Source organism: Eublepharis macularius, chromosome 12 (genome assembly GCF_028583425.1).
Source record: "Eublepharis macularius isolate TG4126 chromosome 12, MPM_Emac_v1.0, whole genome shotgun sequence".
NCBI lineage: Eukaryota > Metazoa > Chordata > Lepidosauria > Squamata > Eublepharidae > Eublepharis > Eublepharis macularius.
Window position 1 is genome coordinate 71541923 of NC_072801.1, and position 27143 is coordinate 71569065.

At 47.2% G+C, this 27143-nt stretch overlaps 1 protein-coding gene across 2 annotated transcripts; it reads left to right on the forward strand.

Moving 5' to 3' along the window:
- The first annotated feature begins 11389 nt into the window (after nucleotides 1–11389).
- On the forward strand, nucleotides 11390–26600 carry TOX4 (TOX high mobility group box family member 4). 2 transcript variants are annotated; one of them, XM_054992775.1, is made up of 9 exons: nucleotides 11390–11504; nucleotides 16609–16677; nucleotides 16827–17069; nucleotides 17773–18024; nucleotides 19374–19652; nucleotides 21727–21807; nucleotides 23672–24379; nucleotides 25239–25396; nucleotides 26254–26600. In XM_054992775.1, the coding sequence occupies exons 1-9, from the start codon at nucleotides 11499–11501 to the stop codon at nucleotides 26312–26314; spliced, it is 1857 nt and encodes a 618-aa protein (XP_054848750.1). In that variant the 5' UTR covers nucleotides 11390–11498; the 3' UTR covers nucleotides 26315–26600. The 2 variants fall into 2 exon arrangements, with proteins under 2 accessions (XP_054848750.1, XP_054848749.1); XM_054992774.1 differs by lacking the exon at nucleotides 11390–11504 and having other exon boundaries at nucleotides 16564–16677.
- Nucleotides 26601–27143: the final 543 nt, after the last annotated feature.

Consider the following 27143-nt stretch of genomic DNA (forward strand, 5'->3'; position numbering starts at 1 on the left):
CCTCCTCATACTGAATGAGCTGTGTGTTCCAGTAGACCTCAGCAGCAATCTTCGCCATCAGTTTCCAAAGCCCATTGCCTTGTGGTGGATGGTGGGGCCAGACGGCCTATTCCAGCCTGATACCCTTTCACTGCAAGAGGAGAAATTGAAGAGTTTAATGAAAGAATCAACCTGGCGTCAACCATCCTAGCTGTACTGCCTGCATCCCAGGTCCCTTCTGGGGAGCTGCCGAGAGGTCAGGGTGAGGATTGTCTCACAGCTAGGCAGCAGGACTGGGGTCTATGAAAAATGCTTTATTCGATTAATCATTGGCGCGTTAGTCAATTAAGTCTTCGTAAGTTCACATCTGAATAACTGACATTCATGTATCCTAGGAGGCACTACCTTCAAAGAAGCCTCCCAACCTCATTTTACTCACACAGGAGAATCTCTCCTAAAACGGTACTGGCCATCAATAAACTTTGCATTACTACAATTCACGGTGTTTTTTAAATCAGTTCCAGATTAATCAGAGGCACTTTATTGCCAATCAATGCGGATTGTTTAAAAAATCAGCTCTTCTGACTGATGGACTACATGTCACAGTTCTCTTCGAGTTTCAAAGCTAGAATGTACAATTTTTCATGCAATCCTTTTATTTGTATTGGCTTTTAGCAGATGGGACTTGAGCAGTGATACATCCATTGTAATCTAATTTTAGATTTGCTTATTGCAAGGGAAGAGCCTGTGTGCCGTAACGGTTGGAGTGGCTGACAAGGCCTTGGGAGACCACAGTTTGAATCGCCACACTGCCGTGAAGCTCACTGGCTGACCTGGGGCCAGTCACGTTCGCTCAGGCTAACCTGTGTCAGGAGTGTTACAAGGATAAAATGAGAGATGCCACCTAGAGCTCCTTGGAGGAAGAGCAACATACAAATATAAGTAGACAGGAGATGGTGGGAGAGGCTGTGGGTAACTCTGGCCTCAGCAGAGGAAATGGAGTTATTTGCACCCAATTCCCTCTTCCCTTCAGCTTGTGGTTTCCCTAACTACAGAGGGCCACAGAGCTTTTTCCTCCTAGACATTTAACACAAATTATTTTCTTCTCTGGTTGTCTTTTATTCATATTCATGCCCCAAATCAACATATTATGCGGTGCATTTGCACAGATTAAACTATAGGTGTGCTCCAGTGTGCTCCTTAGGTTTTGGCAGTCCGAAGCAGGGAAACAAAACCAGGAGGGCTTACGGAGCCCAGCTGGCCTTCCTAAACCTTTGCAGATAGCTATAGCTTTGTTCCAGAAGACCCGGAGGAAAAAGTAGTGAAAGAAAGGACTGTAATTAGGAAGTGGGATAAAGGAGAGTAACAAAGTGTCTCTTTACATGAGACATCTGACACGTGAGGAACACGTGTTGAGAGATGCAATGGCAGCCGGGAAGACAGAGACAGCGACAGGGCAAAGGCTTTGCTATAGACTGGAGCTGTGTGAAGGGGCTGTGAAATGCCAGAAGGGAAACTTCAGCCCACTATAACCTTTCCTGCTCCAAGCCTGGCTCTGGAAGGCAGCTCCAGCTCCACTGCAATATCTGACATATTTATGGAATTTAAAAGTTAGAAATGCCTTCGTTTCCTGCAAACAAAATTGCAAATATACCCAATAATTGAAAGTGTACTGCAAAGTGATGCAACCTATGCCACCACAGCACATGCATCTTAATTTCTGCTACCTGAAAAGTAGAAATAGGAGTTTACCACAAGCTTTGTGATCAATAACATAAAATATATTATTTGGTCAGAAAAGAGGTTATACGCTCAATAAAATTAACAGCATTATCAAACTTGATGCAGTTAAACTTGATAACATTAAAACAGTGGGCAATTCTGTAGTGTATTATCACTACACACATAATGCCACTTTGTGTATAAAATTAGTCACATTTAAAAATATTAAAGACTTGATTTTTAAATGTGACTTTATACACAATTAAAGTGTATAAATTTTATACACAATTAAAGTGTATAAATCTCTCATTCAAGAGAATTAGTTTTTCAAACTTCTGATTCTGCGCCTTCAGTCTTCATGCAGCTCTTCAGAACACTTGAGGTTTCCATGACTTGAAACAAGCTTCTCTATTCTTTCATACCTTCTAGGTGCTGGAATGCCTCCTGGATTGAAGAGCGGTAAGTGTCTACAGCATGCCCACCCTGTCTTTAAAAGCATTTCACTCGTTCCGAAAGAGAAAATATTTCAAAGGATTTTTTTCAGTACTCCTCAACGTTTCTTATATTTCCATGGGAAAAACTGGGAGGGGAAGCCTGGCGGAAACCTTATTTCCCCCAAATTTTCCCTTCCCCCAACACTTTCACATTCCTACCCCTCTGCCATGATTACTACCATGGGACAGAAGTCTTCTTTTTCTGGACCTCTCGATGTCACTTTCACTTCTGTAACCTGAGAGCTTCCCAGTGTCACCCACCACTGGCCAAGAGGAAATCGAACTATCCGCAAGCCGAAACCACCAACACCAAAACCTAAAATAGCAAGTAGGATCCTGTGCCCCCTCTCGGTGCTGGAAATACTCTTTCAGAATCTGGTGCAGGCGTCCTTAAACTACCAGCTGGCTTAATAACTTGAGGCAACTGTGCTGATTCTCAGTCTGTCAAAGTTCTCCATGAGGGGCCCAAAGGGCACAGTACATTTGCCACGCAGAATGTTTCAGGTTCATTGCTGGCAACCACTGATTAACAGGAGATCAAGAAGACAGGTGCTTCAAGAAGAAGGTGCGGCTCATTTTTTATTTATATAAACCTTTTTTGGCCTTCATTTCTCCAAAGCCAGACATCAAACTAGTTTGATTATACAGAGTTCAGTCTTCCACACAACCAATAGTCTCTCTCTGGTCCAGCATCCTGTTTCACGCCATGGCCAACAAGATGTATCCAGAAGGCTGCCAGCAGGGCAGAGGCCAACGGTTTTGGATGATCTGCAGCCCCCAGGGGTACACTGCACCATCTGGGAGCATGCCCCAGGAGGTTCATTTCCCCACCTTTTCCTCCACTGGCCAGATAAGCGGGGCAGGGGATCCCTTGCCCCCATCAGGGGATTAGCCACTCTAGCACCAAATGTTTATACAAAGTGGGTGGAGCCAGGTGGGGCTTTTGCCCAGCAAGGCTTCTGATTGGCCACTGGAGATTTGATTGGCTGCAGATTTTTAAAAATATTGCTTTAACAGTAGCTGCCATTCAGAATATGGCTCTACACCGTGTTATTGAAGGTTAGCTGTGACAGCAATTTTGTGGCTGTTTGCCTGATGAAGCAGCAATTTTGTAACCGTCATTTTGTAGCTGTGCCCATGCTGTGGCAGAACTTCAAAGGTGCTTGTAGGCTCAAAAAGGTTGGGGACCCCTGATCTAGAACATTCCTTTAGGTTTTAAAGGCAAAGATTCTTAAGAGTCTGAATGTACCACCAAAGTCTTCTTCCCTCACACCCCCCCCCCCATGGGCAAGACAGAAGATACCTAGACCCACCTGGTAATTTTAGACATGGCCACAGCCTCTGTAATATGAGCAGGGTGATGGAGTGAAGGATTCCTTTTCAGCCTGCACTGGGGAGTTACCAAATGGATAGTTATGATTAAACATATGCAGGAAAAGACTGATTTGGAAACATCCTTTGCTGTTTGTCAAAAAAAAACAACTCCATGTACCCCAAAAACAAGTTCATTATGGCACCTGCCACTTCATCCGCTCGAGAGTCAAGACTCCACATGGCAATCCATAGGTGACACTGTGCCAAACCAGTTCTTCCTCTTTTTAAACACAGTCCTGCTCATGTTGCGTGACTAACTCCATGATGCCACATGTTTGAAGAGCCGAGGGATTGCCAGCCAAGCAGGGGCAGCTTCTGTCGCTTAGAACTATTTCACATTTCCATCTCTCCCTGGCCAAATTGTGCATCTCAGATAAGTTTGCAAAATCAAGAGATAGTGGGTTTATTTTACATTAATCCCAGTAAAAATATTTGGGGGCTCAAAAGCGTTTGACCCTGATAACTACAAGCTTTAAAAATGGTATTCACCAAGCTCCTCAGAATCCCATTGGAGCACAGAGCAGGCACTCATTGCTATGAGAGGTCTAAGCAACAGCCAGACAGCAAGAAATATGCCTGTGCGCTAGTACACACCCAATGTACTGCGTTTTTGCATGTCTGTCGGAAATCCTGAACAGTTGCTCTCTCTCTGCTCGCCTGCCTATTGAATTCACAATCTCCTAGCACGTTTTTCCACCACCCATTTCACATACTGAACGCCCACCACTCCCTCCCACAGCACTACACTCACTCCCTTCTCTCTGTCCTTCTTGGATTGATCCTTTCCAGTTTCTCCCTTCTAACTTTTCTGCCCTGGCACAGTACAAGCAGGCCAAAGCAAGAATTTCTTGATCTGCAAGATTTGCAAAGCATCTGGGGTAGAAAGGAAGCCGGGAACAGAATCTCAACAGGAAAAACAATGACACCAATCAAACTGGAAAAGAATTTTCTGCCTCTCTTTTGACTATCTGGCCCTCATTTTCTCTTTCCCTCTCCTTGGATCCAGGAGCTATCCTTGGATCCAGGGAGTTGTTACCATGTCCCAGACGTATAATTTGATGGGGTTTTTTAATCAGCTCTTTGAATGATAAGCCAAACCTAATGGAAAAATGTAAGAACAAGAGAAGGTTCCGGGAAGAGTAGGTTGAGGAAACTGACTCACCCCTCCATCTGTACATTACCACCAACCTGTATAGGCAGGAGGAACGGGAGGGCATCCACAGGTAGAAATCTAGACAGACAGAAATAGGTAGCAAGGCAGGACATTGGGAACAGTGGCCCGTAAGAATGTATGCATGTAGGGGGCAAAGGATGGCCAGAGGTGGCTAACAAAGACAGTGGCTAAGAGAACAGGCTGTGGGTAAAAAGCTCCCGAGTTCAAATCCTGCCTCTCCCACAAATTCCCTAACTGTCCCCTTCATAACTCAGCTACCTAGCTGCAATAGGGGGATAATGCTAGCCTATCTTATCAGTCTTGTCAGCAAGATAGTAAGTGAGCAGCAGTTTGAATCCTGAAAGTGCCATTTAAATGTTAAGTATCATTTTTTAATTTCATTTCTGCTCCATTTTTTCTCCTCCAATGCGCACTGATTACAGTACGGGTAGGGGCCAAGCAGGTTACCACAGGCAGGGCATCCTTTCCAGAGATCTCTCCCCTCTACGCACCCCTCTTTCCCCCTACTCCCTCCAGGCCTGAAACAGGCAAGGGCCTTAGCTGGTTGCCACCACAAAGATTCTAGGGCTTTACTGGAGACAGCCCAGAGATGCCTCCCTGCCCCCAGGCACCCCCGCTGCTTTTGTCAGGGCATGCCCTATTGTATAGCTAAGTTGGAGGCATGAAAAACCCAGGCAGAATGAGCAAGAAGGTTTATTTAAAAAAACAGTATAGCAGTTCATTAAAAAATCGTTATAAAAATGGGGCAGAAAGAATATAGGGCAAAACTCACACAGAAAGAAGGCAGCCAGAAAACAACAAAGCTTAGTTCCTGTTAGGGATGTCAATCTCCAGGTGAAGACTGGAGGTCTCCTGGAATTACAACTGATCTCCAGGTGACAGAGATCAATTCCCCTTAAGAAAAATCTGCTGGGGGGGGGCTCTGTGGCACTATACCATGCTGCGGTCCCTCCCCTTGCCAAACCCTGTCCTCCCCCAGGCTGCACACCCCACATGTCCAGGAATTTCCCTACCTGGACCTGGCAACCCTAGTCTCTCCACTATTTCATTACCTGATCCAAATAGGCCAGATTGAACCCAACATAGAGCCAAAGGCCAAACTCCCTCCCATACCACGAGAAAGTGAACTTCTTCCTGCGCTGTGCAAGGCCTTATATACCTTCTGTTCTGGCCCCACCTCCTTCACAGTGATTGGTGCTTGTTTTCCCTCCATTTTCCCCCCCACATCCAATCCTGAACCTTGGAAAGAACCTGGGAAATGTAGGCCTATTGCCTAATTTATCCAAGGCTTTTAGCCTTGGATAAATTAGGCAAAAAGGCTTCCTTGAGTCTTACAGGCCACTTCTTCAGCCTCAACGGCACAAGAGTCCGCAAACGATACAAAACTGAATTATTCAAAAAGGTTTTTTTTATTGTAGGGAGGGGTCTCAGTTGCTCTGCTAATGAGTTAGGGACCACAGACTTCACCCATAGATTTCACCATTATATTGCCTTACATACCGCTATATTGCCTTACGCACTATCTGTTGCTTTAAATATGTGCTCCTATGTCAGCCCTAGAATTGCTTATGTTCTGTTTCAGCATTTCTTCAATTCTGTATTGGATTCTTGCTAATGGTATGCCTTTGTAAACTTGTGTTCATTTACCCTATGGCATTGTTTATGAAACTGTCCTTGATACTGACTGTTAGGGTTGCCAGGTCCAGGTTGGGAAATTCCTGGAGATTTTGGGGGTGGAGCCTGAAGAGGGTGGGGTTTGGGGAGGGGCCTCAGTGGGGTATAATTCCATGGAGTTCACCCTTCAAAGCAGCCATTTTCTCCAGGGGAACTGATCTGTTGCCTGGAAATCAGTTGTAATTCTCGGAGATTTCCAGCTATCACATGGCGGCTGGCAAGCCTACTGACTGTACTAAGCTCACACTGCGCCATCTACCTTGAGTCTCAGTGAGAAAGGTGGACTATAAATGACATAATAAATAAATATCAAACTTCAGCGTTAAGTGATCTCATGTACTTCTCTGCAAGACATTTTGTACAGAAAAGGGGGGGACCAAGCCCAATAAAACTAATGTAAATGTCTTGTATGGAAACCCAAGTCTTATGTGGCTAATCCGCTTACCCTGTACCCGATGTCCCGAGCAGAAATAGTAGCTTAATATTGGTGCCTGCCAGGAGTGTGTGCTGCTGGTGAAGCCCTGTGCAAAACTGGCTTGGTGCACACAGTAGCAGCCCCTCACAGAGAAATGGCTTTCAGGGGCTTCCATGCAGATATTGCAACATATGATACCTCCTTTACGTATGCCAAATGAAAGACACTTATTTCATGACAGGACCCGAAGTGGTGTAAAATGTTCTCCCCTCTTCCATTTTATCCTCACAATAGGCCAAGAGTTGGGCACAGGGTCAGCCAGCAAACATCTGTGTCAGAGTGGAGATTCTCATCCAACCCTAGGGTTCCCAGATCCCTATAGTCTCCCAGCAGATGGTGGGAGGACCTGGAATTTACTGGGAGTGTGTTCTTTGCACATGCTTTGTGCCAGTGCTTCCAGCACCCACGTGATGGCATCACTTCTGGAAGTGATGTCATCATGCGAAAATCGGCCCCAAAGGAAGTGCAGGAACACTCCTGTGGCCAGTGCAATGACATCACTTCCAGAAGTGACATCATTGTCTTTGCTGGGAGCGTGTGCCGTGCATGTTCCTGGGGTGCCTGTGGGTAGCGGGCAATCTTCAGGCAGCCCAAAACCTCCCACTAGTCACCAGTGACTGGTGAGCAAGCAGGTAAACCACCGGGAGATTTCTCACCACCAGGAGCCACCTGGGATTCCTATCCAACACTCTAACTACTATAGCATGCTGCTATAAGCAAAACATCAGATGTCAGAGAAGGAGAGAGGATACCTATAGAGGTCTGCATTAGAGTGGAGGACAAAAGGAGACAGAAATATGTAGAGTGGGGTGTATTTATTCAATTTTCCAAGGTATGAGCTTTTGAGAGTCAAAGTTTCCTTTGTTAGATATCTGACAAAGGGAGCTTTGACTCTTGAAAGCTCATGGCTAGTTGGTCTTCAAGGTGCTGTTGGAACCAGATTTTGCTCTTCGACTGCAGACCAAAACAGCTACCCACCTGAAACAATTTATTTAATGTTATTTATAGTCTTTCTCACTGAGACTCCAGGCAGATTACTAATACAGCATATATGAACGTGATTAACCTCTGGGTATAAATGAAGCAAATAAAAAAATACTCTGTGGTACTCTTCAGGCTTCTCCACTTTCCAGTGAACTTTTAAGCTGACCTGGACGTGGAGACAGATACAAACAGCCTGCTAAAACTCATTGTTCTGCTGCTGTAGCATAGGGGTTAATTGGTTAGGTTGCAAACCAGCACTCTGCTGGTTTGAATCCCAAAACTGCCAAGAACTCACCAGGAAGCTTCGGGTGAGCCACTCCTTCAGCCTCTGCTCCCAACCTATATTGTGGAGATAATAACAATACTGAACAATAACAATACTGACTTTGTTCCTTGCTCTGAGTGGGCACTAATCTGTCTAGAAGAGCAGTATATTATTATTATTATTATTATTACTACTACTACTACTACTACTTCTGAGAAACTTGATGCTTGACAGTGCATCAGAAAAAAAGCATCCCGTTTCCAGTAGCACTTTCCCTCTTTTTTTCCCCTTACGTGGCATTTAGCAGCTGAATGGCTTCCCTCTGTCTTTAAGCACTGGATACAAGTCGCAGTGGAATTTGTCACAAGATTGCAGGAAATGAGGTGGCTAGCCTGGTTTCAGGATGGCGTGCCCGAGACATGCAAACTGGGCTCATGCAACAGGGGCCCTCAGAAGGTAGAGCATGTCACCCTGTGACGGGAAAAGATTATGGGAGATGGGAAGGCTGACAGCGTGACTGATAACACTGCTGAGCTTCTAATGCATTGGTACTTGCTCTGTGGCTCTCAAGAGACAGGGCTTTTTTTCAGCTGGAACGCAGTGGAACCGAGTTCCGGAACCTCTTGAAAATGGTCACATGGCTGGTGGCCCCGCCCCCTGATCTCCAGACAGAGGGGGGGTTTAGATTGCCCTCCGTGCCGCTCCAGTGGGTTCTCCAAGGGCAACCCACTGAGTTCCACCACTTCTCCCCCCCCCCGCCCCAAAAGAACCACATTTCCAGTTATCATCAACCAGAAGAGCCGTACCTTTGGCATGAGGTCTTCAGCTTATCCGTTCCTCTGGTGGCACCTGTTTCAAGGTGGGACCTGCCAATTGGAAGACCTACTAGGTAAGGCCCACTTTCCTGAAACATAGGGCAGGTGCCACATGGTAGGAAGGTGCTGAGAAGAGCCAAAGGTGGCTCCCAAGCCACTGAGTATCACTGCTCTAAAATCAGTAGTTGACGTGCAAACAGCCAGTTGACTTTACGCCCTGTCTGTGATCTTCTTGGAGGCATCAGACTAGCTGCTGAAGGGGAAAGGATGCTGAGCAGGGTGGAACCTCAGTCAGATCTTTTATATTATTATCCCTTCTGCTAACCCACCCTCCCCATTATTTGAGACCAAGGAGAAACATCAGAGGCATATCTTAGACCTACCACCAAGTCTTTCCCCTTTAATGAGCGCCTTCCCAGAATGACCTTGGGTCTGTATCACAGCCCTGCTGATTTGGTTCTGTAAAATCTCAATCTGGCATACCCCGGGGCACAGTTATGATGAATGAAATAGGTCCGGTTCTGCTGGTTAATTCCAGTTAACCTTAGCAGTTCAGAGGTGATACAGAAGCAGCCCTGAGTTGTGTCTGGAAACCAGGCCAATAAGGAGTAGCAGATGGCATTCCTTCAGAGACGCAGTCAATGGGGCAGTCATAACAAAATCGAGGGAGAAGACCAAAACACTGAAGCGACAGGGTTCTAGGAACATTTGTTTAGAGGATCATGGCATTTGTTTAGAGGATCATGGAAATAATAAGGATCTCAGTTAAGACAAAAGAAGTCATATCTGATGTTCTCTGCCTTGGGGACCCTATTTGGGTTGAAAGGTAGCATGTAAATGGTTTCAATTTTTTAAAAATTGTCACCTGGGAAATGGAGTAGATAGGAGTAAACAAGTGTGCAGAAAAAACGTGCCTCCACTTTCAAGACTATGGTACTGGCCCTGGTCAACGAGAAAGGTATAAAAGGATCCTAGCTTGGCACAGTCAGCACTCATCTGTCCCCACTGCCTCACCCTTAATGTTTAATTCTCCTCCTTTCTCTTTTGTTGAGTCTGGGGTGGACAACCTCCAGGTAGAGTCTGGAGATCTCCCAGAATTACAACTGATCTCCAGATGGCAGCGATCAGTTCCCTTGGCGAAAGGGACTCTGTGGCATTATACCCCGCTGAAGTAACTCTGCTCTCCAAACTCCACCCTTCTTGGGTTCCACTCCCAAATCTCCAGGGCTTTCCAAGCCAGAATTGGCAACCTTAGCTTGGATCCTCTTTGGAAGTCAAAAAGGTGCACTGGCTCTTGTGTCTCTGTTAGGTTTGAAATCAACTCAAAACACAGAATAATATAGAACGCTCTGCTGTTAACTGTTTTGCCTTGTTTACTCTGCCTGTCTGCAAGACTTTACCATTTCTGGTCATTTCCCACCTTCACCAGTGAGTACCATGTCTCACAATAAGTAATTATGCATCAGGTGCGCAAGGGGAGGGGGGAGGGAATACAAAAGCCTTGTCTAGAAAACAGAGATAACAAACTCCTACCTGCCTACCTCGCAGGACTGTTGTGAGGCTGAGAACCCAGACAGGGCATGTAAAGACAGGAAACAACCCAACATGCATCTGAAAACTAAAACTACATTAAGTATCATGATATTATTATATGGTTGCCCCATCTGCTCTAGCTTGAGAAATTCCTGGAGATTTGGAGGCAGAACCAGGGGCAGGACTTCTGTTTCTCCAAGTCTCTATGGTGAACCATAAACTTGTGGGGAGGGCAGGCTATAAATTAAATAAATAATAATAATATAATAATAAACTCTGCCCTCTAAGCTGCATTTTCTCCATGCGAATTGATCTATGATCCTGGAGATCATTTATAACTTCAGCAGAACTCCAGCCTCAGCCTGGAGATTGACAAACTCAGCTGCATTAGAGAACAGAAGCTCCCCTTTGCCTCCCCCGGTGATGAAGTGGTTGAAGAGAGAAGCACAGGATGTGACGCAAAACCCATTATCCTTAAGAGTCCTCCCAAACACTTTCGAGCCGCTGCTTTCACTGCTCTCGTTCCCCTTTCGGGTTCCTCCTCTTTAAAATCCCACTGGTCGTTAACCCCTCCTCCTCGAGGCCTCTAGCCTGGCTCTGAAAGACAAACGAAACTGTTAAGACCGAGGCGACATTCGCTCCGGTGACGTCACGAGGAGACAAGCCGGCGGCCATTCGAAGCCTGGAGCCCTGCCTCCTTTAGAGCTCTGTGGGGCGCTCTAGCCCTGACAACTCGACTTTTTCCCGGCCTTCAGCTCCTGAGGGGGAGGAGCCAAATGGGTGGTTGCGGGAAGCATTGTCCCTTCCCTCCGAAAGCGACGGAGAGGTGAGCCAACCAATAGGCGATTAGTAAAGCTCAGGGCGGAAGTGACGTCTCCTGTCGGCCTACCTCGGGCGTGCGGAAGACACTTCCGGCTCCGGCCGAGGCGCAAGGGGGAAGAAAGGCGGGGGGAGGGGGAGAGTGTGGCGGCTCTCCCCCCCTTCTCCGCGAGGCTCCCGGGCGGTGGCCATGGAGGTGAGGGGAGGCGGCCGGGAAGCTGCTCTGGGGCTGCGGGGAGGGGCCGAGAAATGAGGTGGCCTTCGGGGTGTGTTCCTCGTGAGCCAGCTCTGGAAGTGGGGAGGACGAGGTCGGTCTTGTGGGGCGGGGGAGAGCTTCAGCGCCAGGGCCCAACCTGCCCCCTCATAAGCGGACGCCCTCATGGCCAGAGGTGCGAGGCAGCGATGGGTGTGAAGGAGCAAGGGAAGGTGTTCCTGAGAAGCGGATATACGGACAGATCGCTCCAGGGAGACGAAATGGAGCTTCTGCAGTTGGACGCAGTCTATCTCTCAGTGCCAGTGGCTGGAGGGTGGCAACAGGGAAGGCGGGGCTGTGGACTTCCTTGGCTTCTGCCAGCCTCTAATTTGCTTTACTGGACATAACTCAAGATGGGTAACCGTGTTAGTCTCCCTGTAGCAGTAGAAAACAGCAAGAGTCGGGTAGCACTACAAGACTAATAAACTTTGTGGTAGGGCATGAGCTTTCGTGAGTTACTGCTCACTTCTTCAGATACAGTTAGAATGTGAGTCCATCAGTCCTTATACCTTGGAGAGTGGAGCGATTTCAGATGCCAGGTGCTACTGGGCTCTTGCTTTTTTCTGCTGTACTGGACAAGCCGGGTGGGAGTCCAGTGGCACCTCAGAAACCAAGAAGATTTTCAAAGTGTAAGCTTCCCAGATGTTGTCATATAGCTAGCATTAGACTATAGTTGTTGGTGTAGTCAAAGTCTCAGGGCATCAGGGTTGGTGTAACAAAAACATTAGAGACTACTTTAAGGACTGTGTCAGGTCGGTAATGGTGTTGGTCTACAGTAGAACAGCAGTAGAACCTTGAAGAACAACAAGGTTTTCAGGGTATGAGCATGCGAGAGTCAAAGCTCCCCTGAACCTTTATTTCTCAGTCAGTGGGTGGGTGGGGTGAATCAAAGAATGGGAGTTGGGATGTAAAGGTACAGTGTTACAACACAGCTTGATTATGGCAGAAATTAGTGTCAGTAGTGAGATAACTGGACTGGACAAGGATGCTATGCTAAGCACACCTTTAGACCAGATCTTTGCTTTTTGTATTCGCATGGAATGGCAGCGCAGAAGGTTGTTGGGGTTCTGGGTGTTCCTCCAGCTGAGAAGAAAGTAGCTTTTTGGGAAAAGGTTTGCTGAACAGCATGCAAAGTAGTAGAGGCAGATGAGGGAGGAGCAATTTGAAAGGAGGCTTTGGGGAGCAGCAGGGTGGGTGCAGGTCCTGTGTGGTGGAGAACAAATGTGGAGGTAGAGGGAAGAATTTTGGGAGGTAGAAGATGGATTCAGAATAACCCTTTGGGATGAAGCAGGCACTTGCTATTTGTGACGAAAGTCAAGTTGGGCGTGGTGTTGGCGAGGCTGTGTCCAAATAGTATTCTGTGGGTCTTACGTGGATGGGAGGGGAAGAGAAGTCTGTAATGGTTAGTGCAGTATCAGTATCTAGGAGGCTTGGGTTCAAATCCCATGGTCCTGAAGCTAAGCAGTTGACCTGGGGACAGCCTTTCTTTCCCTTAGCCCAGCCTACAATGTGAAGGTTATGAAGCTGTTGTGTGAATAAAACTGAAGAGGAGAGATGTGTGTATGGCACTCTGAGCTCCTTGGAAGAAAGATGGGATAAAAATGTTAGAAACATTGGAATGAGGGGTGGTGGTTTCTCCAGGAAAGAGAATAACATCTGTCCTTTGAATTTTTAAAAAAAGCATTGGGTTGTGCTCAGTTGGTCTGATGCTTGTGCTGTGAGTGAAAGAGAGCCCAGTTAAATGCCCTTCATAGTACCAGAGAGGAAGAGGGGTTTGTGTTTTGTCCTGGGTGTTTGACCTCAAAGTGAATTGCTCACTGAATGCTGTGGAACTGATTAGGAGGGTGTTCTTTGTCGAATGAAAGGGATGCATGAACAGCTCTGTGTGATCTTATCTCTATCTCTGCAGTGCTGTAAGTCTTGCATTTCTTCCCCAAAAGTATCTTTTGTCAAAAATTTTGGAAAGATGCCATTTAGCTTTTGACTTCCTTTTGGTTCATACACGGTGTCTCACCAATCACCGCTTGGAATTTCCCCTAGCCTCACACAGATTGGCTAGTGTCTCTTTTGGCTGGCTCACTTGCTTGAATCAGCTTGGAGCGATTCTTCTCTGGGCATCTTCAGGTCGTGCTCTGTATTCAGTCCTGATTTTGCTGAACTGTGGTTTGAATTGCACGGAGTAAAACACGCGGAGCTGGACATGGTGCTTTTGGGGGCATGTGGTGGCATTGAGCCAGATGGGCCTTATTTATTATTTATCTTATTTATGTCATTTATAGTCCGCCTTTCTCACTGAGATGCAAGGTGGATTGCGCAGTGCGAGATTAGTAAAGTAAATATCAGGAACATTTCCATGAACAATGCCGTAGGGCAAATAGATACAACTTTACAAAGACATTAGCAGGTATCCAATACAACATAGTGGTGAAGTCTATGGTTCCTAACTCATTAGCGGATCATGCTCCTTCATGCTTCCCCAGAAGTTTGACTGTCAGCTGCAGCTCTACCCCACTTTGATACCCAGTGGTCCTTTTGTTCCATTGAGCTGTGCGATGCTTCTGGATCCCACCACTAGCTGCTTTGTGAGCAAGCAACATTTATGCTCATCCTTTCAGTGCTTTGGGAGCAAGCGATGTCTATGCTCATCTCTGTGGACAGGGCATCAGACAGTTCGGCAATGCCCTCGGTGTTTGCGTGCAGAGTCAGGTGTCCCTGGTGTGTGCCATTTGCCGGTTGGTAAAGAGTAAAATTGTCACCCGTATGACATAGGCTTCCGCCCATGAAAATTCTGATGGAAATCTGAAAAAGATTTAAGGGGGATACACATTTTCTACCGTTTTTGTATGGTCTAAGGGCATAGTTCATTGCTTGCAGCCTTGCCTAGATCGGAGTGTTGGAAGACTGCAGTGAATTATGAAATGAAGTTCATTCTTGGATGGGTGGGGGACTATATGGAGGCCCTTAGTAGGAACTGACTTCCAAGGCTAAGTCTGCCCTGATTTGGCTTTGCCACATTTCACCGTATAATTCTAGACATTAGCAGTACGGCTACCCAGGAGCCTGATACACAATGGCAGAAATGCTCAGGAACAAGTCATGGTGCTTGTATATACTAGGAATGTAAATTTCATTCAATAAAACAACTGTTACAATGTTACAACTGTTTTCGCTAGCGTAAACTTTAGCAAGTTCACAATCTGTCCAACTGCATACGTATTCTTATGTGTGATCAACTCTGCTTTTGACCTTGTTAAAGGAAAACTTAACACATTAACAGGCTCTAATGTCAATCTGATGCACAGACAATTAATAGTATTAAGGCCAGTAATTAAAAATATGTTCTGCAGACACAGATGGAGTGTACAGGTAACCCTTTGCAACTTTGTCAAAGGGTTACCTGTGGAAAACGTTTAAACATATAAATGTTTACAACAACATTGACAACATAAATGAATTTTTATCATTTAAACACGTCACATTTTATATCCCTAATGTGTACACCTAAACTCGGCACCCTGCAAGGATGCTTTTGCCATCCAGTGGTGTGGACCAGACCTCTGATTGACACTCCTTTGTACCTGTTTCTGATGGACTCCCCTTTGTCTGCCCATACTGGGGAATTGTAACTCCTTTTTTCACAACCTTCTTCAAATCCTGCCTTTTAAAGCAGACCCAGTCAAAGCTGCAGCCAGTCCCGTCTCCAGAACATCTACTTACCAGTCCCCCTTGTAGCCTAATGGCTAATCGCATGCTTGTGCTGGTTCAATGTCTCTTCACTTTTGTGCTTTGGCCTTCAGACTTCCAGCTGTACCCCTTGATCTCCAAGAGCGATTGCTGCCCATGAGATTTGTATTTTGACTGCCTGTACAGGGCTAGAGAGTTTAGTCAATGATTGTCATGTTCTGACCACCAACATACAGTTTGGGTGGAATCCTAAAGACAATTTCCTGGGAGTAAACCCCATTTAATAACACGGGATTTACTTCTGAGTAAGCCCTCCTAGGATTGCTCCCTTTGTGTGTTATTTCGGTACCAAGCACAATCCTGTTGTTTAATGTATGCACAACCTTTATATCACAAGAAGCAAACAAAGAGGGGCCTTTTAAAAGGTAGAAAAGATCGACCCACCCCATTTCATCCTTTGATTCATCCCTCAAATGAGGGGATTGAAGCAACTGTATTAATTATACCTTACATTGTGCTCTTTTACCTGGTTGCTGACAGCAAAATTAAGCAGAGTTGCTGTTTAGAGAAGGCTGCCTGGAATGCAATCAGGTGTATGGCATGATGTGGACTCGATACTGCCCCATCATATCTCTGTTGACCAGCCTACCCTTATGCGGAGTTCTTTGGAGTTGGTTTCCTGAACTGACTGACACCCATTTAACATGAACAGTGCCTCAGTCTACAGTGAGCCCCACCCATGTCCCTTGGGCGCTTTGAAGTAATTGAACTGACTGACTGACACCAGTGGATCGGAGTCATTAGCTAAGCGATGGCACACAAGGCATTAGGTCCCCCGCATCTGTTGGGTTGCCCACTTTTTGTATTGGCCCTCCAACTGTGCCTTTAACAGCTGCAGGTGAAAGAGCTTCTCTCTACGCTGAGAAAAACTTTGTGCCAGTTTCTGTAGCTCAGCTGGCAAAGGCCCCGGAGGGTCTTGGCAATCCTACAGATCAAACTTCTGGTTCAGTTCTTATCAATGAGGCAGCAGTATTTAATTCCTCCCCTTTTATACAGGGAGGACCTGGCTTCCAAGATAAACGGCTGTGGAAGTGACTTAAAAAAAAATCCATCATCCCATTTACTCCCTGATCCATCTTGTGTTGTAAAATCCCCACTCAGCCTCCCTGCTGCAGGCCTCGGGGAATGTTCTGCAGAAGTCTGATAGGAGGTTGTTTAGGTGGTGCAGGAATCATCCACCATAGGTTGGCTTGGCAGAACAAGTCCTCATTCCTCCTTGCTACGCCAAGTGGTGGGAGTTGCAAGGGGGACAATCTTGATGCACACCCAGCTTCCTTACTGTTATCTCTTCTTCTTTCTTCAGTTCCCTGGAGGAAATGAGAATTACCTGGCTATCAGTGGGACAACCCACCCCTTCCTGTCAGGGGCTGAGGTGAGACGGGGCTACATGGGTGTCTGCAGTGGTCATGGAACCCGTGTTTTGCGGGCGGAGGTGGGGGAGATCAAGAGAGACCCAAGGCTGGATGGAAACAGTTTGCCTTCCCATGTCAATACTGAAGTCTCCCTCATCTTTCTGCACAGACCTTCCATACGCCGAGCCTTGGGGATGAAGAGTTCGAGATCCCACCCATCGCGCTGGACGCTGACCCCTCCCTGGCTGTTTCCGACGTGGTGGGCCACTTTGAGGACCTGGGCGACCCCGTGACTGCCCAGGACACCAGCTTCTCTGCCCAGTATGGAGTGCAGGCACTTGACATCCCCGTGGGCATCAGCCACGGCCTCATGGAACAAGGAGGCGGGCTCCTGAGCAGCGGGCTAGCTATGGTGAGTACGTAGATCCAGGCAGGCCATAGTGGCTAATATGGGCGGTCATTACTCGCTGTTTATTTCTTTGCTTAGCACCCTTAGTGTTTGTGGGTCTTCAGGGTCTCCACCCTCAGGAGTGTAGAATCTGAGATCCATCACAGGAAAGAGAGGAAGACGGAGATGAGGGTGGAAAGGGGAGAAACGTGTGCCCTGTTCAGTTACACCGTGGGGAGGCTTGGTTGGTTGGTAAACATAGCTGAACAGCTCTGCAGTGAACGTTCTCAGACCTTTGGTGTGAGACAAAGACACAGCAAGTAAAGGTGGTACATAAGGTAAGGACATGTGTGCAGGAGCATCAGATTCGTCTGTGAAAAGTTGGAGGGTGTGGAAACAAGGACTGGCAAGTATCTTGTGGTTGTCGTTATTTCTGGATCTCTGCTTTGGAGTCCTCTGGCACACCCAGAGATGGAGTCTTATCTCTCTGGCACCGAGTTTAGGAGAACCAAGTGAGAAGCTTTTGCTATTTCTTTGTATGAACTGCAGCAATTGTGAAAGCAACTGTGGGGGGGGGCATGGTGGTGGTGATTGGGAGCCGCTAGGCATCCTTCTTGCTGCAGGGCTTCAGATCCTGCACTCTGGCAAGTGGGCTTTGGGGCTACCTGCCTTCATTAGTTCTCCTATGTGACCCAAGCTGTTTCCCCCCCACTTGCCCCCATTCTAGGACTTGGATCATCCCATGGGTACGCAGTACAATGCAAACCCACCAGTCACCATTGATGTGCCAATGACGGACTTAATGGGGCACACCCAGCTGACTACCATCGACCAGTCAGAGCTCAGCTCTCAGCTGGGGCTTAGCCTGGGAGGCGGGGCCATTCTTCCCCCAGCTGCTCAGTCGCCAGAAGAGCGGCTGTCACCTGCCCCTTCGCCCACCAGTTCCATGCAGGAGGAAGAGCCAGAAGAGATTAGGCGGGTGAGTCTCTGCCTACACAGTATGATTTTCTAAGCCAATTGGGCTATCCATGAAGTAAGGAAATAAAAATTTAAGCCTGTGCTTTCTGATCAAACTCATAATTGCTCTTAGGGTAGAAGTCTTTCTGGAGACGTTTAAGGTTGAACCTGGGGCCTTTCTGCATGCAGAGGGAGTGCTTGGATCCCTTTTTGGTCTGCTGCAGCATCTCTTTCCCACATCCCAGGCAGTATGAGACTTTCCTTCATTCTGTCCCCCGTGGACTCACTATTAGAGGTGGGCACGAACAGAAAAAAAAACCCCCGAACACGATGTTCGTTGTTCATTGCCATCCACGAACAGGGAATCACGAACAACCACGAACCTGACCCTGTTCACGAACATGTTTGTGGTTGGCTGTTCATGGGAGGGAGGGGGGAGACTTGGAAGGGAAGAAAGTTTCTGGCGCCGTTTGCAAATGGCAGGCTGCAATCAGCCCTTGTCAGGGTTTTCCCTGACAAACGCCTGAGTCCCGGTGTGTGTGTGTGTGTGTGTGTGTGTTTGAAGTGCCCCTGGGCTTAGATTGAGGTTCCCAGGGCAACAGGAGTTCAGACAGAGTTCAGAAAGTCTGTGCCTACTGTTGCCAAAGGAATTGATTGAAAGGCGCCAGACTGTCTGGTTTGACGAACTGCTGATGAACACCAGGAACAGGGCTTGGAACTAACACATGTTTGTCGGGAACAGGGCCTCACGAACAGCTTGCTCGCGAACAGCTGATCGGCTGTTCGTGGCTTTTTTTTGTTCGTATTGCTGTTCATGCCCACCTCTACTCACTATTATACATCCTGTGTCAAGGGGCCAGCCAGAGTCTGCATCTTTTTGGGGAGTTAGTGTAACGTAGCAACCAAGTGTGAGTTATGATTACTTCCCTTCAACTACCTAGTCAGTTCCACTGGTCTGAACCCCCAGCATTTTGGTTTGGGGACTATTTTCTCGGACTTAGGAGGCATTTAGAAGCGAGCCGTTGCAAATTAGTTTTTTCTCTCTGTTTATTTTTTTCTTCTAAATTATCAGTGTCTCATTCTAATATTGGCTGTTTCCCTAGTTACTCTGTGGTTAAACCGCTTCCTGTCTTCTGTTTTGAAAACTGGCAGCCCGGTTGAGCTGCATGTTGCCCATACATACTTAGTGTTGGTATTGCTGGCAAGATCCAGTGTATGCAGAGAAGAGAAAACAGAATAGCCTGATAGGCCAGCGAGCAAAGCAGAATCAGTTCAGTTTTCTTATGCTTGAAGCCACTGTAATCCTCCTCGCAGGTCTAACCTTTGGGTTCCATGGCACTGTTTCTGACTGTATCCATCTCCCTCCCACAGCAAGTCTCCACTGCGAAACCTGTGCCGGTAGCTTCGGCAGCCTTGACGCCAGTCACGGTGCCTACGGTGGTACTGGATGTTGGGAAGAAGCAGAAACCGACCAAGAAACAGAAGAAGAAGAAAGACCCTAATGAGCCCCAGAAGCCTGTCTCAGCCTATGCTTTGTTCTTCCGGGACACACAGGCGGCAATCAAGGGGCAGAACCCCAGCGCCACCTTTGGGGAGGTCTCCAAGATCGTAGCCTCCATGTGGGACAGCTTGGGAGAAGAGCAGAAGCAAGTACGTGCCCAGAGAATGGGTAGGGGAACATAGGAGGGCATGGGAGGGGTAAAGCAATGGGAGTTGCTCAGGAGAGGGCAGGGAGAGAAAAAACCCAAGCTTGATAAATAGACTGTAGTTGCAGTAGACCATTCAGGAGGTTATGAATAGGGGTGTGCGCCCGAAAAAGAGTCGGGTTTCCCACATTGGATTTACCCGAAATGGGGAAACAATTTGGGTGTTTAAACGCTTCGGTATGCTCCATAAAGATTTAGGAATCTTTACGGAGCACACCGAAGCTCTAAGCGGCAAGAAAAGTGTTGCTTCCTCCTCCCCCTCCCATTAGGTGAAAAAAGCAACAGGGCAGGAAATGCAAATGCAAACAGCTAGAAAAGTGATGTGGCTCCTGCTACTTTTCCCGAAGCTTCCTGAAGCGATACAGGTCGCTTCAGAAAGCTTTGCTTTGGGATTCCCGAATCAGCTGAGCAATGCTGGGGCCGATATGGGAATCCTGAATCTTTCTAAATCGGACTCGATTCAGGTTAAAAAATCGGAAACCCAAAGTGCACATCCCTAGTTATGAATATTTGGAACTGTCCTGTTCAGTCATGTCATTGGTCAATCTAGGCCATTATTGTCTTGAGATGGCAAGCAAAGCAAAGGGTCCTCCTTGTCCCTTCTACTGGAAGCCCACTGAAAGGTAGCAGGGATTGCAGCTACGTTCTATCTCTGAACCACACTCCCCCCTCTATTGAACAATGCTGGGGTCTTTAGCCCACAAGTCAGGACCGGCCAGAGGGTTTCAGAGCTCCCGCTGCTCTTATAAAATCTCCATTACATTTTGCTATTTTTGTGGAAGGACCTGCTGCTGCTGTGTGTGCATGGAGAGCAGAGGCGCATGTTAAGGAGCGGCAGGACAGTCACAGATGCCGGCCCTCAGCTTGGTCCTCTCTGCAGGATGCTTCCCAGAGCTCAGCTCCCGCTTACAGTTCTCAGCTTGCTTGTTCTGCTGCCTGCAGTGTGGGCCTTGACCCCCGCCCCCCGTGAGGTCATATCCCTGACACCCCTTCTGGTCACATGACAGTAATGTCATGTGATCAGTGGTTCCAAGATCTGGAAAAGCCAAAGGCCGCTATTGTAATGAAAGGAAAGAGCACTTCGAACAAGTTGTATTTCTATTCCGTTTTCTGTGTGATGGCTCATGACCAGGACGGCAGATACAGTGATTTAAAAAATCCAGCAATTATTATTGTTGCTTCATATTTTGCAAGATCGGTGAGTGCAGCTTGTGGAACAGGATTTTATTGCCTCCTTCTTCTACTGAGCCTCCTGAAATTTTGTTCTTGGGGTCACTAGACCTTTGGAACATCATAGGCAGTGGGAGGGGGAAGCAACAGAAATTGTGCGTCATTCTCCCCCCCCCCCCCCCCGCAATGATGGAAACAGTCAATAGGATACAAGCCAATACTCAGTTGAAGGTAACTCAGGATTTGTGACCTTTGTAAAGCAAACTGTTGGCCAATTGAAGAAATCTTAGTTGTTAATTTTAGACATTCTAGTTGATCTATTATTTGTTTTTTGGATGATTCCTACGTGTCTCACTGCAAGCATCATCTTAGAAGAAGCATTTTCTCCTTAATGTGAGAGAAGAGGGGAGATCCTATTCTGCTTCATGACCATCAAGTCTTCCAAGCAGTTTACAACATAAACTTCTTCCGCTCCCAGGCAGTTCCTCCAGAATGGTTGGTTGAATGGAGTGCACTCTAGCTCCTTCCAGGAACAGAGATCTTGCAAAGTCCTGGGAAATGCCAAGCCTGCCCTGGCTCTGGTAATCATTGGCAGTATTTACACTTGCCATCCGCAGTTTTTTGTTAAAATACCAACTAGCTGATAATGCAGTACTTACATTTTAACTTTACATTGAATAGGGCTTTTCTCTTAAACAAATCAGAACATGTTTAATAGATAGATATGGCCATGTAATTGATTATCTGCTTCAGCCCTACTCTACCGAAGCATGTTAAGGGGCTATTCATTGTTGTTCAGATCTCTGCAGGGGGCCACACTACCAGTGTCCCTCTCCTTCCTTTCCCAGGTTTACAAACGGAAGACAGAGGCAGCGAAAAAGGAGTATCTACAAGCGCTGGCAGCCTATCGAGACAACCAAGAGTGTCAGGTATGCTGTCCTCTGGGAATAGAGCAATGGTCACTGGGGGAGTGAGTGGGGGGAGGTGGCTGTGAATTTCCTGCATTGTGCAGGGGGTAGGACTAGATGACCCTTGGCTATCACTTCCAGCTCTGTGTTTTTATGTAAGACACCGAGTCAGAACACACAACTATTGCATTTGAATGAGAAGTAGCTGTGCAAGGTCTTGGGCAAGCGTCTTTCCAAATACATGCTACTTCTTTCAAAAACAAAAGATATTGGGGGTTGAACCTGGCCTCTGCTGCACGCAAAACTATTGAGCTATAAGGACCTTTAGGATAGGTTGGCAGAGGACACGCAGTTGGCGGCCCCTTCTTGACTGCTGGAAAAAGTAGGAGTGGGGGAGAAAGAGAAGAGAGATAAAAATTCTGGAATTTTTAAGCCCTTCCCCTGTTTTTTTGTGGGGGGGGGAGGGGGAGCAGGGTGAGAAAAATGGAAATATGTAAAGGTAACTTTTAAGCCAAACCTAAGCTTGCTTTGCCATTTTAGCAGCATAAAATTCGTACTTGTAATGTATTTAGCACCTAAAATTGTGTTAACTTAAATTTTATGGAATTTAAAAGTATAAAAGCAAAACTACAAATACACCTTTTGTGGGGGGGGAGGGGGAGCAGGGTGAGAAAAATGGAAATATGTAAAGGTAACTTTTAAGCCAAACCTAAGCTTGCTTTGCCATTTTAGCAGCATAAAATTCGTACTTGTAATGTATTTAGCACCTAAAATTGTGTTAACTTAAATTTTATGGAATTTAAAAGTATAAAAGCAAAACTACAAATACACCTAATATTAGAGCAAGCGAGCTGCAAATTGCTTTACCCTATCTTAGCACTCTTCGTGAATTCCAAAAAGAAAAGGCATTCATAATTTTTTCAGCGTTCCACCAAATTTCCCATTTTTCTTGTAGAAAATTGAAACGTTCAGAGATGTTTTCATGCTATACGTTTTGAGTGAATAAAACCTTGTCTGAAAAAATATTTCTTCCACTCATTCCAAAGATAAAAAATTGCCTTTTTAAAAAAAGTGCTCCCTAAAGCTTCGTTCTTCCGAACAGGGTCTCCTGCAGGTGCCACCCTGCACAGCGGCGAAATTGACAGCAGCCTGTACATGGGCTTTCTCTATAGTGGTCCCTACCCTGGGGAATGTCCTCCCTGAGGAGGTCAGAAGAGCCCCTACTCTCCTGGCTTTCTGCAAAGGATGCAAAACCAAATTATTCAAAAAGGTTTTTTACTCAGATAGGAGGCCTGAATTGTAGGGAGGGGATCTCAGATGATCTGCTAATGAGTTAGGAACCATAAACGTCACCACTATGTTGTGTTGGATTCCTACTAACGCCATGTCTTTGGGAGCTTGTATCTATTTACCCTATGGCATCATTTATGGAAATATTCCTGATGTTGACTGTACTAATCTCACACTGTGTAATCCACCATGAGTCTCCGTGAGAAAGGTGGACTATAAATGACATAAATAAAATAAATAAACTGAAAAAAGTACTGGGGAGGGAATGAGGGGGGGGGGGTCTCCAATTTTTTCTCGGCCTTCACTTTTTGGGTGAGGAGTGAAAAGGGGAGGACACATACAGCACATCCTGTAATCTGTGTTACTGCCTGCCATTTTCCTGACTGGTTTAGAGAATACCATGTCCTTCCGGCCTTCTTCACGAGGTCGCCGTATCTTCCACTTTCTGTCTACTTCTGTTTTGTATTCAAGCTGGTGTCTGGCAAGTCATTGCCTTTTGGCCTCTGATTTTTATGAGGACAACAGCAGAGATGAACCCCATTCCGGATTGGGTCCGCCTGCTTCCCGCCCTTCTCTTACCCCTTTCTTTTCACAGACGATAGTGGAAACAGTGGAATTGGACCCAGTCTCATCGCTAACCCAGCCGCCAGCTCCCGATGCAGCACCTGCTCCCTCTCCGGCTCCTACGCCACCCACCCCTCCAACGCTCGAGAGCCCCCCTCCAGCTGTCATCCCAACCCAGCCCACTGTGGTGGTGACCTCGGCGACGGGCCCCCAGGCGGCAGGCCAGACAAGTATCACAAAGATCATCATCCCCAAGCAGATGCTGCCCCCCTCATTGGCGGTGTCGTCGCAAGGGGGTGTGGTGACGGTTATCCCCGCAGCCGTGATGACTTCTCGGGGAATCCAGCTGAGCCAGCTGCAGGCTGGGACGGGGACCACTCAGATTGTCACCCGCTCAGTTCTGGCAGCAGCTGCCGCCGCCGCTTCCTCCATGCACCTGCCGCGGCTCCACCCGCCACCTCTTCAACAAATGCCTCAGCAGCCTCCAGCCCAGCCGGTCACAATTCTCCAGCAGCCACCCCCTCTTCAGGCCATGCAGCAGCCCCCCCTGCAGCAAAAGGTGCGCCTGAACCTTCAGCAGCCACCGCCCCCACTGCAGATCAAAATCTTGCCCCCGCCCGCCCTGCAGATCCAGCCCCTTGCCCTGCGGACGGAAGAAAGCAGCCCCGAGAGACCCGGCCCTGAGCTCCGGGCTTCCCCGGAACCTGTCGAGATGATCACAGCAGATGTCGTGCCAGAGGTAAGCAGCTAGGAATTTTGAGAGGGGAGGCTGAGACGAGACACTTCACCCTGGAATCTGGGAGGTCTGTTCCATTGATTCTTCACAGTCATCCCCTTGTGTCATCGGGAATGAGAAGCACTGGCTTACAGAACAAGTGTGTGTATGGGGGGGGGAACCTTTGGGGGAGGAAGTCTGTTTGGGGGTGGGGACCCACTGAAGGGCACTGGTATTTTCTTCTGCCAAGCTGGTTTCCAAAGTAAAAGAGTGAATAAAATATGGATTCTGAAAATAGCCTCAAGTCTTGACCACAGTACCTGTCTGTGATCAGTGGCCTTACTGTGGCTACATAGACTCTTAAACCACTGTGTTCCCTCCTGTTATGGGAATGTGATAGAGACTGCAGGGTTTTGAAATAGAGAAAGCCATCTTTGCACCTTGGAAGGAGTGCCCAAATAGCAGGGATTCAGGTGGCACAATTGCCAGCCCTTCTGCACATGGGTATCTCTTGTCTGCAAATACCCATGGATGGGATATAATGGGGAGGTGAGCACCAGGGAGAAAGCTAGTTCAAAAGTATGTGGGAGTTACCCACGTGAGGTCAAGATTTTTTTGCATTTCTTTTGGAGTCTTATGAAAGCAAATTGCCACTCAATAAGAATGGAAATTAGATCACACCAATTCAGTCCATAGCCTTTTTTTTGCCAGGTAGGCATTGTAACCTGCAAAGAATGGTGGATGGCATTTTCATTTTACAAACCCCAACTCCTCGCACCTTGGGTCACTTGCAGCTGATTATTTGCTCGCCCCAGGTGAGCAGCTGTTTTGTAAACCTAGTTGTAGCTGATGCGAAACATTTTCCTTTCCTGCCTCCTGCCAGGTGGAGTCCCCGATGCACGTGGAGCTGGTGTCTGAATCGCCAGTGGCCTTGTCCCCCCGCCCTCGCTGTGTCCGTGCCGGTTGTGATAACCCACCAGTAGCAAACAGCGACTGGGACAACGAATACTGCAGCAGCGAGTGTGTGGTGAAGCACTGCAGGTGTGTAAGAGAGTGGCCAGACTGTCCAATGCTGCTGAGCACTCCTGGCAGGTTAAGGTGTAGCAGTGTGGGCGCAGGCATCAAAGATTTGGGTAGAATTAAATGCTTTTTCAAGTTTTCTTTAGTTCAGGTGGCTTTTGGGGACTGAGGTTGGTTAAGTCACCCATCCTGCTTAAACACCAGAAATCAAATCAGATCTTTTAAGAAAGTGATTGCTTTTAAAAGCCCTATAAGTTAGATCCATTTTGGTAACAGTCGCGGTTTACCTTGGTGCAGGCATCCTCTTGCATTGGTGGAAAATTCTGCTGTTAGCAGAATGGATCCAACTCCATGTCTCTAAGGGATCACATGCCATCGTGATAGAGCAAAGAATCTGCAAAGAATCCCTCTGTTGTCTGTGATCATTAGGGACTAGACAGGCCTGGGGAATGGCTGTCATAAAAGACCGCACGATATCTATATTCATTTCTGTGGTGAGCCCTTTTCTCCTAGAAGTGATCCCCTAGGACAGTGAACTCAGGTCTTTTGAGACCTGGGAACCCACAAGCTCATCAGTCATGTGACAGGAAGAGGGGACACAGTGATGACCTCACTAAAGTCAGTGCCAGGGCCTGAGAGCATCAGCGATTGAACGTCCTCCCCTTACCATCCTGCAGTTCCTATGAGCATCTGTGCGCAAAGGCTGTGGTACCACCTCTGTGTAGCTTCACTAGGGGGTACAGCAATCCCCCAAAGCAGCAAAAAAAGCCCCGAGACCCGAACAACAGGGAGCTAGGATAAATAGGGTGATGTGCATGAAATTTGCATCCAGAATTATTATGCCCCTTTCTTCTGACTTTTTTTCTTTTTCTTCACAGGGATGTATTTCTAGCTTGGCTGGCCTCCCGCAGTTCAAACAACGTTGTCTTTGTCAAATAACCCCACTGGTCTTTCATGGTGGGGGAGAGAAACTATAGTTTGTGTTCCCCTGTGTCCATGTCTTTTATCCAAGGACAAAAAAAAATTTACCGCCATGCCACTGGGGGAAAATGGAGTCCGCTTGTACATTGGTTGGAGACCATTGATGACAGAGAAGACCACCCTTTATTGGGGGAGGGGGGAGGAAGTGATTTGGGTGCTGGGTTTTTTTTTTTTCTAAACTCTGTCCCTTGGTATGTTTCTCTTGATGGAGCTGATTAAAGCTGGAACGGGAATGTTGGTTGGGGCCTGACATGTTCTTCTTGGGGAAAGAAGGGACTGAAAGAAAGAAGCAAGCGCTTTCCACCCTTGGCCAAGGAACCTGTTTGTGAATGAGATGATGGCCTTCCTTTCCTGAAGATGTGTGATGAGCATCCTGGTCCGAAAAGCCTAGCGTTCTCCATCTGCTGCTCTCTCAGGTCAGTGGGGAGTGATGGAGACCTTTTCAGAAGGGATGGAAAACCCAGCTAGCCGTGAAATAAGTCTGGCTTCCTTTTCAAGACACACTAGTGATGGTTGGCAGCTGAGCCACTGGAGTTGGGCAGCTGCATCGCTAGGGGACCAGACCCCATAAGCTGCAACTAAGAAAGCGGTGCTTGTGTATTCAGAAAGGCCTGCGTCCAATCCCTGCCCAAGTAGGGCTTTCAACTGGCAGCTGTCCAGAAACCCCTTCCTTTAGAATGGGGAGGATGATGGAGTTGGGTGAGCTGCTCTTCCAATTTAGTATAATGAAGTTCCACAGGTTTCATTTTGTGTCTGCTGTCGTTCCTGGGCTTCACTAGAGTTGGCA

Bases quoted from the DNA above. Each gene is read 5' to 3' on its own strand.
- TOX4 (XM_054992774.1), top strand. From the start codon at position 16,564: ATGCACACCCAGCTTCCTTACTGTTATCTCTTCTTCTTTCTTCAGTTC. The intron at 16,678-16,826 runs GTGAGACGGGGC...CTTTCTGCACAG, and splicing joins CCTTCCTGTCAGGGGCTGAG to ACCTTCCATACGCCGAGCCT. The intron at 18,025-19,373 runs GTGAGTCTCTGC...TCCCTCCCACAG, and splicing joins AGCCAGAAGAGATTAGGCGG to CAAGTCTCCACTGCGAAACC.